The sequence below is a fragment of the Malus sylvestris genome, chromosome 4 (genome assembly GCF_916048215.2).
Source record: "Malus sylvestris chromosome 4, drMalSylv7.2, whole genome shotgun sequence".
In the NCBI taxonomy this organism is placed as follows: domain Eukaryota; kingdom Viridiplantae; phylum Streptophyta; class Magnoliopsida; order Rosales; family Rosaceae; genus Malus; species Malus sylvestris.
This window is the reverse complement of record NC_062263.1, coordinates 4,060,967-4,078,070: the sequence shown is the minus strand read 5'-3', so window position 1 is coordinate 4,078,070 and position 17,104 is coordinate 4,060,967. Positions and strand designations below refer to the sequence as shown.

The following is a 17,104-nucleotide window of genomic DNA, read 5'->3' as shown; positions in this document are numbered from 1 at the left end:
AGGGCTTCCCACTCGCAGGCGCCAAAGATCAGAAAGAAAAAGGCACGTGATGAAACCCGCGTTTAAGCGCTCCAATTCCCAAACGGCCATATTTTCCTCTCTTTAAATTTCAAAACCCCCATCCCACTCTCTCACTGGCTCTCTGGATCGCTCTCTCTCTCTCTCTGCTCGCGCTCTCTCTCTCTGTCGCTCAATCGGTCGTGTTGCGTTGTTGCGTTCTCTCTGTGTGCGTCCGAATTTGAAGCCCAATTCAAATTTGTTGCTCTCTCTCTCTCTGTCGCTTGATCTCTCTCTCTGTGTTGAAATTGGAAGCTCGATTCAAATTTGGGGACGAATAGATCCTCTTCTCTGAGAAGAAAATCGACGACTTGTTCCCAGTTCCAGGTTCAGTTCTTGCCTTTTCTTCTGTTTTATTTCTCGGTATCTTTAATTTCTGTCTGTCTAGCACTGTAACAAGAAACCCTAATTCCCAAATCCCGTATAATCAATTCAGTCGCACTCTTATCTGATCTTCGTTATTAGCCCTTGTGTTTGGAAAGTGTTGCTTTTTCTTCTTCCACATTACCCACTTAGGGTTTTGGTTTTCGCAGAAAGCCCACTGCTTTTTCTGTTTGTGTTGTGTTTCGTGAAGAAGTTGGAGATGGGTCAAGATTTGAGGCCCACTGTCTCTTCTCTCAAGCGTCCGCGTTTCCCTGATTCCGATTCCGATGATGCCGTTACGGTTTTGGGTGATACGGTCAAGAGGCAGAGGACTCATGATTCGGATGATGGTCTTTTGGTAATTGAGGACTCGATTAGGGAGCTCGATGATCTACTTCATCACGAGGGGTCCTGAAGCAGCACCACCGAAGCATATGATTGCTGGGATGATGATCTGTTAAGATCCTTAATTGACGAGGTTGATCAAATGCCTGATTCTGCTGTTGCGGCCTCTGCTGCAGACGAGGCAGCTGTTGTGCCTCGGCTAACTACTCATCTCGGTCATCATCATCACGAGATTGAGGAGGGGCCAAGAACCACGGATGAAAGAGAGTTGGATGATGAGGAGGACTTGATCACTGAATTCTTTAATCATATTGGAGGAGAGGATGATGAAGACCCAAATCAAGATCATGTACATCAAGCTACTGAACCTGATCACACTACTCTGCTCATCACCATCATCCCGTTCCCTCCTTCTCAAATCATTATTTTGCCAGTTGTGGTTGGAAACATTGGAAGGCCACGGGCCTCGGTTCTCCATGTTCTCTTGATTTGCTTGCTCAGTATCATCATCATCTAGAAACGGAGCAGGAGGAAGAGGACTTTACACGGAGTATACACGCCTTGCGTGAATCAAGTTGTCAAGCTATTAGCGTCAGCTCTTGTTTTTATACTACTAGTAGAGTTCAAGAATTCAGATGAGCACGGTTACCTTTCAGCTTTTTCTTTCCGACTTCCGGTTTAATCATAGTTAGTTTATTAGTTTTTAGTCTTTTTATTTACACGGAAGACGTGATAAAGAACCGAGCGCAATGGCGTTCTAAGATTCATATAGCCGACCCCACTTAGTGGGAAAATGCTTTGTTGTTGTTGTTGTTGTTGTGGATAAAATAGTTTTCAGTCTGTTATTTCGTCTAGCTGGTGGTCTTACTCTGTACTTTTGTCAATCTTGAGGAAATATGTAGACAATATACATATGAATGTACATGAAGTTCCCAATAGTTCTGACTGCACTTACTTTTGTTCTTGTCATTTCTTTCAGCACACTCTGAGTTTTTGTTTCAATTTTCAGACGTTGTTGTCGTGGAGAACAGTAGTACTCAGTTTATCACTGTTTGTTTCGACCTCTACGTTTCGGTTTCTTGAATAATCAATCTGCTAATGACTGATTCCGAACGTGTTTCTTATGAAATCTTCTCCAACAAAGTTTTGGATAGGAAAAACATAAAGGTGCATTATAGTTGGGAGAAAATCTTGTTACTTCTATGAAAAATGTATATGCAGTGCCATAGGAAATCGTGACTGTGGCTTGGACATAGGAAATTAAAAAAAATCGTGATTTCTTATGATTTCCTATGTCTAAGTCAGTCGCAATTTCCTATTGCAAAACATATCCATGTTGAGCAATTTCTATGACATTAGTACATTGTGACTATGACTTCTAGTGTCAATCATGCAATGCTATGTGAATAAAAAAACGAAATGAATCTTTTTCGTGTCGAAATCGAAACTTTCAATCCAACATTCACCCTTAAATGTTTGGGTTCATTAATCTAATATAAAAAGCTAAAAAAATTGACAATAGAACGCCTAAAAACCAAAAGAACTGGACCCAACAGAATAAAAATGGGCCAAGAAGTAATAAAGGGAACCCAGCCCAATCAAAAATTGTGTTCGTTTATCGTACATTGTACGATCAGTTTTTGTAAGGTATTATTTGTATTTAATTTTAAATAAAAATATTTAAAATAATTTGTGACCATACTATGTAAAATGAAGTGATATGATTTATGAATCTCCGGGATTCTCAAACAAAGAATCCGACAAGAATCTAGATTCCACAATTTGGGGATTTAGGGTTTCATAGATATGAAAATGCCACGTGATAAAAACCCGCGCTTAAGCGGTGAGCCTGCAAGTTTGCAACGTTAACATCCAGTTCCCAAACCAAACGGTCATATTTTCTTCCATTTAAATTTCAAATCCTCTCTCTCTCTCTCTCTCACTAGATCTCTCTCTCAAGATCTTTCTCTCTCGCTCTCTCTGCGCGTTCGAATTTGAACCAGAATTGGAATTCAGTGCTCCAACAGTCTCCGGTTGAATTAAATTACAGAATACTCGAAATCGATTCCTCTTCAGTTGCTCTTGTTTGGGGACGAAGACGACGATTCAGGAGACATCGACGAGCTGCTCTCCTCGGCGGGCGAGCGAAATCGGCTTCCAGGTTTCCCTTTTTCTTATCTTTTAATTTCTCGCTTATTTTCTCTTCTTTATTTTGTGCCCAAGAAAAATTTAGGGTTTTTGCTGCTGCATTTGTTTCGTGTTGAATTGCATTGAATTGAAATCGCGTTTAACAATGGAGGTGGGTTATTACGGTATGCCATTGGGTTTTCGGTTTCATCCTACTGATCAAGAATTGGTCAGTTCCTATCTTCGCGATAGAGCCCTCTCGGGAAAGCCCTTGGGCAACCCGTTTGTTCACGAGTTCAATCTCTTTGGACAAACACCACCCTGGGTGGTTTGGGAGCAATTCGGTGGAAATTCCCTACTCGATCAGGACTTGTTCTTCTTCTATGAGCTGCGTTCTAGAAGTGACAGCGACAGCCGCAGCAAACGCCAGATCGAAGCCGGAGGCACTTGGAGCGAAACATCCTCCGACAAAGTTTTAGGTTTGGACGGAATTCCAATCGCGGATAAAGGGCATTTCAGGTATAACAACAAGGGTTCTAACAACAATGGCTGCTGGCTGTTAGAAGAGTACAGTCTTCTTCCTAATGTAGTTGCTGGCCCAAAGGTCGTTCTTTCCCGACTTAAAAGGAATCCGAGGTCTAGATGCGGAAACAAGATGAATTCCTCAAGTCCAACTCATGACTTCAATGAGAAGCCACCGATTAAGAGGGCAAGAAAAGAAGTATCGAATGAGAAGCCGCTGATTAAGAGAAAGAGAGCAAGAAAAGAACCGGGTTCACAAAAACATTCTAATGTGAATGTAATCACCAATACCCCTGCTGTTGTGCCTTTTGTTGGAACTGAAAGCAATATGATTACTGACACTAGGTATCAGGATCAGGAGTGCATAACCAACATTAACGGCAATGCGAAGCCGACTGATTTCTCTGATCAGGATAGTGTGATATTGATTAGTGATGTTCCTTCTTATCCCATATGCTTGGACGGCGACACTAGCAATCACGACCTGGGGTGCATAAGCTACATTAACGGAAATCTGATGCCCATTCCCACTCATATTTCAGATCATGAATATGTGCCACTGATGAGTGATGTTCCTTCTTCTCCGGTATTCTTGGGCGGCGAGGAATATCCTTTAGATGGTGAAGCAGTGCGTGGAGACATTAAAGAATGGTTGACAACGCTTGAAAGTAAATTGCCCCAGGAGTGGCCTCAAATTGATGAATTCAGCCAACCGTTAGACGGGTTTAATTACTGGACAGACTGTTTGTGGATGAGCGATTCTGTGAATGATCAATAGAGGGATGTAGAGGTGACAGCAGCTGTCTAATTTCCATGGCGTGCATATAGAAGCACAGTTATGATCAGGATATATTTTATTTCCGTTCTTAGTATATATGCTTTGATTTCTTTTGGTTCATTAGTTAATTAAGAAATTTGGTATAGGTGTTTACCTGGGCCTTCTTCTCTGCCGTACTGATCCATTGCCTGCCTTTCATGTTGCCGCACCTCAGGTCTCTACTGCGTTTCCCCCAGTCATGTCTATGTATGTGCTTCTAGGATCGTTTCCAATTTTAATGCACTGAATGCTTTATAATACATTTCTTTTCCACCCAAGTTTCTTACTTTCTTTTTATTTTTATTGACAAAAGGTTTCAAGGTTGATGATTTTAATTACTGTACTAAATTTGAAAACCAAATTAGTGTTTTCTTTTCCTTTGAATTACTCCCTCTGCATATGTGGCTTGTGAGCGTGTGCATGTTCTGTGTATTGTGCTTGAATTTTGATGGTAACATGGTGTGTTAAGTGTTCAGTGTCAGTTTGTGAACGTGTTGATAGTTTTGTTGACGATAAGGACAATTATCATGTTTCTTGCCACTGTTTTTATGGATTTTTTGTGGAATGTAAGTTTTCTCTCTTTAATTTTTAGTATTCATACCTTAGTCTATATTAGATGTGTCACTTTCTGTTTTGGACCAGCAATGCAAGTTTCTCGCTGTTGTCCTCAGTTGTGTTGTTGGACTGTTTTGCTTTTACAGTTCTATTGGTCTTGACATCTTGTCCATAACTGATTTTCTTTTTACTGTTCTTTGATTTTCTAACTCCGCCTGTGTAAGTTTATCTTACGCTGCCGGTCCCAAGCCCGGATAAAGGAGGAGGGGGAGGGTGTCAGGTAGTCGACAACCAGCACTTCGTTTTCACGTCGATTCCCTATGAGTTCTTTAATTTCTCTGCTCAACAGGATGGTCGTGATTCTAAAATATTGAAGCACTTTATTCTTTCTTTACAAACTGCATCTCTTTAAGTGCGAGGTAGGATGCGGAGCTCACATGCTGTTTCCTGTGTACTTGCAGTTCTTTTGGTGTAGATTTCTTCATCATGTAGGACTAGTTTTTGAAGCTACTGTCTCTTAGGTTTTCAGTTTCAGTAGCTGTCCATGTTTCTGATATTATGTATGTCGCACTTGTGAGAGCATGACAATCCTCACAGCCCATATTTGACTGTCATTTTGATCATTTGAAAGAAATGCCTTCAACTGCATTTCTGATGTGTCTGCTATTATTTTTATGTTTGTTATCGTTTGGCATGCATAGAGACACACAAAGATAAATAAGTAATATAAATTATCGAAATATTCAAAATTTGCAAGGGGTCATCAATTTCCTGTTTTCCACGTCAGGTATTAAGAGAGTACACCATGATGGTGAACATCGCACTCATAGGTTGTGATTTTAGTTTCTTATTCAACATTATTGACCTTCAAATTTATGTACAGTCAAGACGTATATATTGCAAGGAGGGCCAATGCACCTACCTTTTTCTGTTCCTCCCTTCGATAGTATATTATCTGCAGGCAAGGTATGCTTGCATTTTCATGCTTCAAATTGTGGCATATTTGTTGTTTCATGTTGTATATGTATGCGGTTTTCAGTATGAAGTGGGGGAGGGTATTAAAATTACCTCATTTTGAAGAGTTCTTCAAAGTGTTGATTGTGGTTTTGCAGTTTGTTAGGCGTCTGCCCTGCTGCACTGCAGGGTCAGATAGAGAGGCAGTGAGAGAAACGATGATGATGATCTTTGAGATTTGATTTGGAGGCCTTGATTGGAGAGTTTGATCTCCTGCTGCTGCGGCCTCTGTTGCAGATGAGATCGAGACAGGGCTAAGAACAACAGATGAACAAAAAAAGTCAATCTAGCACTCCTCCAGGTGTATTTTTTTATATCGGAAAATTATTTTATTGTTTTACCTCAACATGAACAAAAAAGTCAATCGAGCACTCCCTCAGATGTGTTTTTTTGGACAGTTTCCTATGGTTTGCAGATAAAACAGTCAATTCGATTGTAGCAGAAATAATATATCCAATATATTTTAGTAAACACACAACATAAATGCAAATGAATCATGACACGATTGTCAAAAGAACATCTAAAAACATAAAATATAAAAACACAAAAACAATTTGCATGGACACCAAGCAAAAGAAAGAGAAATAAGGATAAAAAATAAGAAAAAAAGGATTAAATCAGATACTGAAAACATAATTAAGAGTACAAATCTGTGATAAAATCAACCTAAATATAATTAAAACATTTCCGAATTTCAACTAACATTTCAACTAATTAAAACAATTAGTCTAGTGATACTGCTCCTCCCAGTGTTGGAGGAGACCCTAAGTTGGAACCTCCCTCCCCCATTAGTTGGATTTCGATTTCTATTAGTTAACTTGAAAATTTGATCAACTTTTGCCCGGGAGTTATTTAGCATACTGGTCTCAATGAGTGTGAGTGTTTTGCTTAAGAGCTGCCTTTTGGTTGAGTTAACTTACATTTCATTCCCCCCAAAGTTGAATGCAAAGGGACTTCTTGTATTTTGTTCCTTCATCGACATCGCGTTGACTTGTTGTACCTGCCGCCTTTGCTGGCTGCTCTATGTGGTGTGTAATTATACATAAAAATTTCAGAGTTGAAATCTTCTGGGTTTGCTCATCTTGGTAGGCTTTCTTCACGTTGCCTCCACTCTTGTTTAATTTTCCTTTTTTTTTTTTGTTTCCGGCAGTTGGCGGTTGTCTTGGCCTTTATTTTGTGTTATCTTAATGTGACAGTGATCGTTATCAAGACTTCCATCAAATGAAATTCAATGGAACAGACGGCTGCTGTGATTTTATGAAGAGGGTTTGTTCTTTGTCACCAATGAACAAGTGTAGCATTGACCGTAGATGAGGTGAGTGTTTCAGACCAAGATCAATTAGTACTCAAAACAAACACGTGAGATTATGTGTGACGAAAACAGGTTCTTTATGCGATAACAACAAGAAGGCTGCGGCTGCTATTTTCGAATCTACAGAAGAAGATGTTGATCAATGTAAATAAGAATTTACACAAATGTTCGGAGGATTAGAATGCAAGAGATATTTTGTATGCTCTTTTGAGGGTTCTGAGTCTTCTTGTGGAAATTCCTCTGAAGGATCCCCAAGTTGTGGTTTCTCTTCAGCTCCTCTAGATTTTGAGAGAATAGGTTGCCGCTTTTCGTTGTTGAATCATGATGGAGATGATTACAAACTGACACCAGGTACAGATTCAAGGTCGGATTGTTTTCTATCTGATTTTCCCAGCCCATCTTACAAAAGTAGTTGTTGGAGTCATGATTTTCAGTTATCTACTTCTAGTGTTTCTACACCCAGTGAAGAACAAACTGAAATATCATGTGGGTGTGATTTTTCATCAGAACATGCTTCTGAGGCTGAAGTTTTGGAAGATCTAACCACTACTGATGAACCGCTTTTCTGGCCATTTGAGCAGAAAACTGATTGGAATTCAGAAGAGACCTGGAATTACTTTTCCATATCACCTCGGAAGGGCATAGGTATAACAGCTTCTGGAACTCCACCAGATTCAATTCCGTCAAAACACCATGATAGGAACATGGATGTCGAAGAAGGGCAGGGGGTAAGACTAGTCTTCAGGATCAGCAGCATCGAAGATTATGAAATTGAAGCAAAAATACAAGGGTGTCTGGCGGACTAATACTTTGCCTTCAAGATTGAGCAGGGCAACCAAAGGTTGTGAGAAAATTGTACCTTTAGATACCAAATATTATGCTGTAGAACCCGAAAATGGAAAGTTCATGTCAATGAACCAGTTGGTGTGGTTAATGAATGCATAGAAGTAGATATTGCATCAAAAGAAGTTCCAATTGAGATGTTCATGGGCCTTGCTGAGTTTGATGGACATGAGGGAGTTGATTCAGAATTCAACGAAGATGATTTCTCACTGCATGCATCTCTTTGTTAGTTCGATTGTAGAACGTTTCTCATTGCGTAGTTGAATGAACCACAAAGTGAAAATCTGGACTCTTATAACAGTCTTGGTCAGTCTTTTAACAATCATATGCAGTTGGTTTAAGGCAAAGCGTGGCCTGAAAGTATCACCTGACAATTGAAGTCCAACGCGATAAGGGGTCACATCTCATCCGGCTATTTTTGCTCTTTCAGCAACTTCTGCAGAGTCAACTTATTTGCTGCATTCTCTGTTCTTGTTTATTAGTTTTGCGAGAAATTTTCAGCTCAAAAATCGTTTAAAGCAAGTCAACCAGTAAGCAGATACCATACTGTCTCCCCATGTCTCCAATCCATATGTGCTTTTGGTTTGATGAATCCGTGTAGGACAACGATTAAACTATAAGAGTTACAATTATAATTCAAAGACTATGAGAACAACTCCTGATGGGATTTGGTTTAAAGCACAGAAGCTATAGATTTGCTGTACTGGCCAGTGTTGGATTGAGGCACAGCAGCCACGCTTGTTTATCATTATGTGGGTGGTTCCAAAGCCACAGGGACCTCCCCCGTGGCCTTGACACCCGAGACTTGCTCATAATACTACGGTGTTATTCCACCACTTCCCCATTTGCTAATTTAACATATTGTCGTGTCAAAGTGTCTTCTATTGTGCTGTAGTGTGAATGTGAAAGCAGTTCTGGCTGTTGCAGATTTAGAGAGGAAAGGCACAAACCTATATTCGACATAGCGGAAAAGTTTAAGAATGCCTGGAAGATCAAATGTACTTCGATGCGCGACATGGTTCAAAGATGCAAGGTCAGATAGCATCCTGTAGTTCCATATGTGTTTGCTTTCAAAGTAATCCAGGGCGAAAATTATCCATGTAGGTTCAATTTTTTAGGGTAGCTCTTTGAACTAGAGGAAGGACACAAATCCATAATTCAATGCAATTACGATTAAGAAAATTCACACATTATGGATTATCGGTTTAATGCAATTACGATTAAGAAAATTCACACATTAATCCACATTCGACAAATAATACAGATGAGTAATTACGGTAGTGAAGATGTATTACATGAGAAATTAGATGGAATTGCGCATGGCAGGGATACAAAAGGGAAGTTTGAGCTATTCGCCTTTGTCTTCTATTTTATTTTGTTTTATTTTTTATAGTGCCATTAGCTTGTTGATTGTCAACATACCAAATGGTTCGGGAAGGCAAGGCAGGGTTTGAGCTGACAGTTTTTGTGCCGCAAATAACATAGTGGGTCTGGAAGCAGGACGCGTTCGTATACAGGCCAAGGCCATTGTCACTACAAGCACCACTGACTTTGCAGATTCATTGGTTGGCGGCTCCAACCTTTGGTCTAACAAATCTTTCAGGAGCAATTCTACATTGTCCCTCCTTGATTTTGATGATTCTTGTAGCTGGGACTCTAGCATATCCCCTGGGTGCCTTCCCATCATGACTTCGAGCGCCACCACTCCAAAGCTATATACATCACATTTATCCGTGACTCGCATAGTGTATGCAAGCTCTGCACATCAATAAAAACAAAACTGGCTACCTTAAAACATATCCCAATAAGCAAAAAGATAAACCATAAATGTACAAATTAAGTTTACATTACCCGGTGCTATGTAGCCAAATGAACCAGCAATACTTGTCCAGTTGGATGAATCAGTACTCAACAACCTGGCTATTCCGAAATCTGAGAGACGAACCTCGAAATCAGACTCAAGCAATACATTGTTGACGGTTATGTCACGGTGCACAATTGGTGGAGAGCAATCATGGTGTAAGTAAGAAAGTGCATGAGCAAGTCCTTGCACAATTTTGACTCTAGTAGCCCAGCCAAGTTCATTAACACCTTCAACTCCATACAAAGCTTTTCCCAAGCTTCCTCTCTCTAAGTATTCATATAGCAGGAATATGCAACCCCCCCTTCTTGAACAGAAGCCATAGAGCCTTATGATGTTCCGGTGCCGGATGCTTGTCAAAGTTCGGATTTCATTCTGAAAGCTATGGAGATTAATTGCTGGAATATCATTAGAGTCTGACATGTTAAGCCTTTTAACTGCAACAATTTGGCCTGATTGCAACTCTGCCTTGTAAACCCTTCCAAACCCTCCTGTCCCAATGCAGTACTTGTCATGAAAGTCATCTACAGCCTTCACAACTTCCGCAAACGTAAACTTTACTTCCTCTTGCAATATCATTGACTCCAAACTCTCAAAGTTTTCAGAAGTGTTGACTTTGTTCAAAACGAGACTGGATTTTTTACGGAACATAAGACCAATGACAGTTGTAACCATTAATAAACCACAAACAGGCACAAGGATAACAATTAGAGCTCCTTTGTTACTCTTTTCAGAATTTTTGTTATTCTTTTCGGAATTTCTTTTGGGGCAAGTGGGTATACCGTCTAGTCCTTCTACATGCCCACACAAGCCTGAGTTTCCAACAAAAGCATTTGCTGGTGCCCATGTTAAATCGCCTTGGATTGGGCCAGTCAAGTTGTTATAAGAAAAATTATAGGGAAAAGGATATAACATGTTGACAAATGATGGGATTTGCCCCGAAAGATGGTTGTGCGACAAATCGAGCAGCCGAAGCTGAGATAAATTGCCTAGATTCTGAGGAATCTCCCCACTGAGTTCATTGGACTGAAGTTGCAAAGAGACCATTTTAGTCCAATTGGAGACCACAGAAGGAAGGATTTGACCAGTAAATAGATTATTATCTAAACCCAATTCGATGAGGTTGTTCAGATTGGACAAGGACAGAGGCAGTTCCCCGTTGAGTTTATTGGAAGACAAGGACAAGCGGGTGAGGTTTGTACAAAGACCAAGTTCAGAAGGGATTGACAAGTTTAAGGAGTTGTATGAAAGATCAAGGTACTGGAGCTCCCTGAGTTGGCCTATAGAGAGAGGGATTGATGAGTTTAAGGAGTTGTTTGAAAGATCAAGGTACTGGAGCTCCCTGAGTTGGCCTATAGAGAGAGGGATTGATGAGTTTAAGGAGTTGTTTGAAAGATCAAGGTACTGGAGCTCCCTGAGTTGGCGTACAAAGGATGGAATTTTCCCTTCCAGAAGATTTATACTCAGGTCAATATGTTGAAGAGCAGAAATCAAACCTATATTGTCTGGAATCGTGCCAGAGAATCGGTTATTAGCTAAACCCAATTCGACGAGGTTGTTTAGATTGGACAAAGACAGAGGCAGTTCCCCGTTGAGTTTATTGGAAGCCAGGGACAAGTGGGTGAGGTTTGTACAAAGACCAAGCTCAGAAGGGATAGAAGAGTCTAAGAAGTTGTTTGAAAGATCAAGGTACTGGAGCTCCCTGAGTTGGCCTATCGAAGGTGGAATCCTGCCATAGAATCGGTTATTTTCTAAACGCAATTCAACGAGGATGTTCAGATCGGACAAGGACAGAGGCAGTTCCCCGTTGAGTTTATTGGAAGCCAGGTACAAGTGGGTGAGGCTTGTACAAAGACCAAGCTTAGAAGGGATAGAAGAGTTTAAGGAGTTTTTTGAAAGATCAAGGTACTGGAGCTCCCTGAGTTGGCCTATAGAGACAGGGATACAAGAGTTTAAGGAGTTGTATGAAAGATCAAGGTACTGGAGCTCCCTGAGTTGGCCTACAGAGGATGGAATTTTACCGTCCAGAAGATTTATACTCAGGTCAATACGTTGAAGACCAGAAATCAAACCTATATTGTCCAGAATCGTGCCAGAGAATCGGTTATTAGCTAAACCCAATTCGACCAGATTGTTCAGATTGGACAAGGAAAGAGGCAGTTCCCCATTGAGTTGATTGGAAGAGAAGGACAAGTGGGTGAGGTTTGTACAAAGAACAAGCTCAGAAGGGATTGATGAGTTTAACGAGTTGTATGAAAGATCAAGGTACTGGAGCTCCCTGAGTTGGCCTATCGAAGGTGGAATTTGGCCATTCAAATTCATTAGAGACAAGTCGAGGAATGTCAAGTTCCGGCATTGAGATATAAATTCTAGGAATTCTGATGGATCTAGATTATCACCCTGCATAGACATAGCAAGGTAGGTCAATGAAGGCATGCCTGCAAATTCTGACCAATCTTGATCAGTATAGATAAAATTGTTTAATCGAAGGTACATGTACCATACCTTCTGGTCAATCTCAGATGGAATTTGATGATAAAAAAAGTTGTTGCCCAAGTCCAAAGATGTGAGCCTGGAGAGATTTCCAATGGCATGCGGTATACGCCCTTCGAAATTGTTGCCATTTAGATTGAAGTGGGTGAGACTTGGAAATAAGGGAAAGTCGAAAAGGGACAGTGTTCCGATAATTTGCATATCGGAGAGGTCTATTTTGGAGACTGTTCTGGTTTTGGAGCAGGAAATGGCAGTCCAGTTGCAGAGGCTGTTGAGGTTGGTGAGGGACCATGAATTGAGTAGCGAAGGTGGCGATGATGATGATGAAGAAGACCAGTCGTCCTTCCATTTGACGAGCGATTCTGCTTGTTTTCTTGGAGATATTGATGTCGTTTTGATCAGTGGGAATGCGGACAGCAGCAGGAGCATATAAAGAAATGTCATGGTTTTGGGTTGCAGTATGATCTGTTTTTCTTCGCCAGTTTGTATGCGTCAGAAATAAATATGGGAGCTAGTAACAACTTTGGAGGTGCAGAGATTCTAATCCTTTCTTTACGCTTGGAATTTCTGAAAGGATTTTCTACTCAACCAAGAGCTGTATGGTGCCAATGTTGACTGACCCGGTCTAATCTTCCCGACAAGCGTGGAGTTGACGCTTGGAATTTTTGAATATTATTAGTCTTCAATATGACCACTCTAATTCCATGTCCTGATTTGTAGAATAGTAAACATGGATCTGTAATTGGACCACAGAACTATGTTTGAAGATTGACGATGGTAATGGTAAAAGGTTTTTTTATTAGTACCCCACATACTGTTAAATACACTTCACATAAATATATATTATTAAATCACTCATGTATCTTAACATGAAATGACTATTTAGCTCTAAAAAATTTAAAAGAAATTGAATACACAAATTATATATACTAAAACCCGGTTGAGTTTTAGCACTATTCAGAAATAGTAAAAGGGCGGAAATGCCCCTGATTTTTTCGTTCCATTACCGTTTTGCTGCCTGCTTCACACAGTAAATTACCTGTATTGCCCATGTTGTGTCTATGATCGTCAAGTTGTGGCACAAAGAAAGATAAAATAATTAATTAAAAAACTGACAAAAAAATTATTTAAAAAATATGACTTAAATTAGGCAACATGGTTTCTGACGCACAACACAATAAAAAATTATAAAAAAATTGAATGCATGGACAAAATAATTATTAAAAATTGTGAGAAACCCACCAGTCTCCATTCCTTTGCCTTTTGATTATTTTATTTTTTTATTTTGCTCGGCTTTTTGTCTTCCACGCCGAGTCTCCTGCAGTAGGTGGCATGGAACACAATAAAATATTATAAAAAAATTTGAATGCAGAGTGCGGGCACAAAGAAAGATAAATTAATAATAAAAAAACTGACAACAAATATTTAAAAAAATAAGTTAATCCAGGTTTGTGGCACATAACACAATAAAAAATTATAATTTTTTTTTAATGCATGGAAAACAAATATTAAAAATTGTGAGAAGCCCCGCTGTCTTCCACCTTGCCTTTGGTTATTTTATTTTTTTGGTTTTGCTCTGCTTTTTGTCTTCCACGTGTTGATCATCGGGGGACTTTCTGCTGAGAGGGCTTCTTCCTTTTTCTTTCATTTTTATATCTTTCTTTCCTCAATTTTTCCTTTGCTTTTTCTGCTTCTTTCTTTCGCGTTTTAGCAAACGGCGATTCGTCTTTTTTTCGTTTGTGTGTCGTCATTGTTATTATGGGTGCATGATTTGGTTCTGTTTTGTATTTTCAGGAAACGATGTTGTTCGTTTTTCCCAGGTGTTGTGTTGCCATTTTCGCGTTGGTTCTACTTTAGGTATGTCGTTCTTCTTTTCTTTTTCTTTTTCTTTTTCCACTTATTTTTGCTTATTTTTTGTTCTTGGGTAAATTTGATGTTTAATTTAGAGCGCAGAAAATAGGAAATAATTATTAAAAAAATTTGTTTTTGGATGAATTTGATGTTTAAATTAGAGTAGAGAAAATAGGAAATAATAAATAAAGAACGAAAGAGAAATTTAAAAACTTATGCTTTGTTTGACCAGGGTAAATGAAAAATATAGCTCTAACTTCTATCGATAAATTATATCCGTATATAAAGCTAGCGAAGTTAAGAGTCCGAATTTGCAAGATATGAAAACCATCGATTCCCGAAGCTGCTCAAACATAAGCAAAGCATGTGATTTATAATAAGTGACTTTTTCTTTGTTCTTTATTGTGCTACCGAATTGAGTTTTAGTACATACTAGCAAGGATGCCCGCGCGTTGCTGCGGGAATGAAAATTGTATAACACATAGATATTCTAAAAAAAAATTATATATATACGTATATACAGTAGACAATACTATTTACATACATGTGCAAATTTATTTACAACTCTATCAACAATAAGGAACAAAAAAGGTCCATGGGAGAAATGAAGTTTATGGTTGTAAATTGTGAAATTCCATACATGTCAAACTTCATTTAGGAAATTGAAACCATAAAGAATAAAGTGATAAACACGCAAAACAATTCACAATATGAAACCGTTGCTTCACTAAATAAGCAGTACCAACAAAATCATGCTTGTTTTGCTGCAAAAGAACAAAGTAGAAGAAGGGAAACAAAATATTTATTTGTTATTTTATTTTATGTGGAAAAAACTTGGAATGAGAATCAATAGTGAATGGATCATATTTATTTCAAATTTTTAGACACAGAAAAATAGTACAGAAACCAACAATGAAGTTAAGAACGAATAAAACACATAGTACACATACCTGATTAAACGTTCCTCCTTTTGCTCAGCCTGTCTTTGGAGTAGATTAGACTTGGGCATAAATTCAGAAATCAGTTAAGAACGAAACCCAAAAGTAAATTGCTGTTCTTATTATAGAAAAGACGAACAAAATTGTTTCTTAAAATAACAATATGTATATAAGCGAGATCGTGCTTAATTTTCTCTAATTTACAGAAATGGTATGCGCAATTTAGAACCTGATATAACAAAGAATAATAAAAAATAAATAAAATAAAAATAATAATAATAATAATTCCAGAACCTGAAGTGCCTTTTTAAAGCTTGGTCCTACTTTGAAAATCTACAAAGGGAAAAATTGTAAACCCAAATTAAAGCTTCTTCTCTTACTCAAGAAAAATGGAAACTTTATATGAAAAAAAAATTGAAATTCTGCGTAATTAAAAGTGGATCAAAACTCTAAATAGATTATCTTAAAGCGTAGGAGATCGTTGTTAGAATTTGAAAACAATTGAAACTTCATTTTAAAACACAGACTTAATCAATTGATTTATATTTAAACGGAAAGAAAGTAGTGGTCAATTTTACCTATCATTTGTTTAGCGTCTCTCAATTTCCAATTTGTATTAAAAGCTTGAATTTTTACTTTCCTTCCATTCCCCTGTGCATAATAGTCCAGTAGCTCTTGTTTACCTACAACAAATTGAAAACCATTTGGGGAAAATAACTAAGCCTTTAGTTTTTAGATTCTTGGCAGGCAAAGCAAGAAATTTACACACAACAAAACTATTAAAACTTTAAAACCCAATTCCCAAATTAGGTTCTCGACTGGCTAATGATCATATTGGATCTAAATTATCATCCCGAACATTGTAATGCTTGATATTTTTTTTTGGGACATTTTAGTTAATCATTAATTAACTGAAGAATACAATTCGTAGAACAATAATTAGCAGATAAAACTAAAGGGAACAAAATACCAAAATTTGCAGTTAACAACATAGGGCTAAGTGAAAAATACAAAAAATAAGGATAGGAAGGCAACCAAAATGTGACTCTTACCTGGGTTTGGTTATGCTTCTATCAAGTGCTGCCCTTAACTAACGAAATAAGCAATCTCTTCACGTAGCACATTTAGTCATCAATCCCTTACACACACACACAAAGATATTATGTATTACATTCTAATTTTTCTTTACTTACATTTTCATTCTATTTCTTTATGTGTGTAAACTGACACTAATTCTCCATAATTTTCAGTCAATTCCATTGTAATTAAAATAAATATTGAGTATATACACACTTATAAACACACAAAATTCAGTTTTCCCTACGAAAGCACATACGTCAAATCAATGTTCCTACTGTATTCATTTAATCAAATGATGCATCAAATATAATAATTAAATTATACCTCTAATTTATAACCTTTTGATTTCGCTTCATCTGCAGCTAAAACCAAAATTTAGACAGTCCCCAATATAATTCTGTCAAATAGAAGATAGCAACACCATGTAAAAGTCATATTGGGTGTCCACACCCACACTTATACTTTACAAATAAATTTGAACTTTGAATCACTTGGGCTTCAAAAATATTTGCACATAAATTTGAAAGAAGATGAATAAATTAAAGAAAAATCATATCTACTGGCAATTCAGACTGACCTAGAGTTGCTATCGAGTTCTGCCGAAGACAACTCTGCACTGTTGAAAAAGTCTAGGACAACCTGGAAATTTAAAGAGATCAAATTTAAAGCCAAATAAGCAATCATTTACTGAAAATCTTCACAAAAAAGTGCTAGTTTCACAAATAAATGAAACCCAGATTAAATTTCTTGATAAAAACTAAGAACTTCAAAGCTTAAGAAAACCCATGAATCCAACCATAAAAAAATATGCAAACTTTTGCACTGGCAAACCATTCATAAACCAAAAATGATATCTTAAACAAAACACATAAATCCAACTCAAAAAAGCTCAAATTTAAAACAACCAACACAAACAAAATATCAAA

The 17,104-nt window shown here is 38.1% G+C and overlaps 2 protein-coding genes, 2 long non-coding RNA genes and 1 pseudogene across 13 annotated transcripts in view; 3 read left to right on the top strand and 2 right to left on the bottom strand.

The window, feature by feature from the left end:
- Positions 1-13,059, bottom strand: part of LOC126619267 (MDIS1-interacting receptor like kinase 2-like) — a 43,070-nt pseudogene extending 30,011 nt beyond the window's left edge.
- The window catches only part of LOC126619271 (NAC domain-containing protein 41-like), a 31,664-nt gene continuing 17,182 nt past the window's right edge, over positions 2,623-17,104 (top strand). Inside the window, exons 1-4 of one of the 9 annotated variants that reach the window (XM_050287589.1) lie at positions 2,952-4,082; positions 4,339-4,406; positions 5,670-5,752; positions 5,899-8,641. In XM_050287589.1, the coding sequence (XP_050143546.1) occupies positions 3,059-4,082; positions 4,339-4,406; positions 5,670-5,752; positions 5,899-5,950 (1,227 nt within the window). In that variant the 5' untranslated portion in view covers positions 2,952-3,058 and the 3' untranslated portion in view covers positions 5,951-8,641. Of the gene's footprint in view, positions 2,927-2,951; positions 4,250-4,338; positions 4,407-5,669; positions 5,753-5,898; positions 8,989-17,104 lie in introns of those variants that run through there. The other 8 variants (XR_007622010.1, XR_007622008.1, XR_007622007.1 and 5 more) reach the window with 8 other exon arrangements.
- LOC126619270 (MDIS1-interacting receptor like kinase 2-like) lies at positions 9,153-11,693 on the bottom strand. Of its 2 annotated transcripts, none has more exons than XM_050287587.1 (3): positions 11,587-11,693; positions 9,807-10,938; positions 9,153-9,713 (listed from the first exon to the last, which is right to left on the bottom strand). In XM_050287587.1, the coding sequence occupies exons 2-3, from the start codon at positions 10,861-10,863 to the stop codon at positions 9,343-9,345; spliced, it is 1,428 nt and encodes a 475-aa protein (XP_050143544.1). In that variant the 5' UTR covers positions 10,864-10,938; positions 11,587-11,693; the 3' UTR covers positions 9,153-9,342. The 2 variants fall into 2 exon arrangements, with proteins under 2 accessions (XP_050143544.1, XP_050143543.1); XM_050287586.1 differs by having other exon boundaries at positions 11,371-11,692.
- LOC126619282 (uncharacterized) lies at positions 10,894-11,938 on the top strand. Its single transcript, XR_007622016.1, has 3 exons — positions 10,894-11,010; positions 11,443-11,505; positions 11,794-11,938. It is a non-coding gene; the product is annotated as an uncharacterized LOC126619282 (long non-coding RNA).
- On the top strand, positions 13,800-15,230 carry LOC126619280 (uncharacterized). Its single transcript, XR_007622014.1, has 2 exons — positions 13,800-14,166; positions 14,393-15,230. It is a non-coding gene; the product is annotated as an uncharacterized LOC126619280 (long non-coding RNA).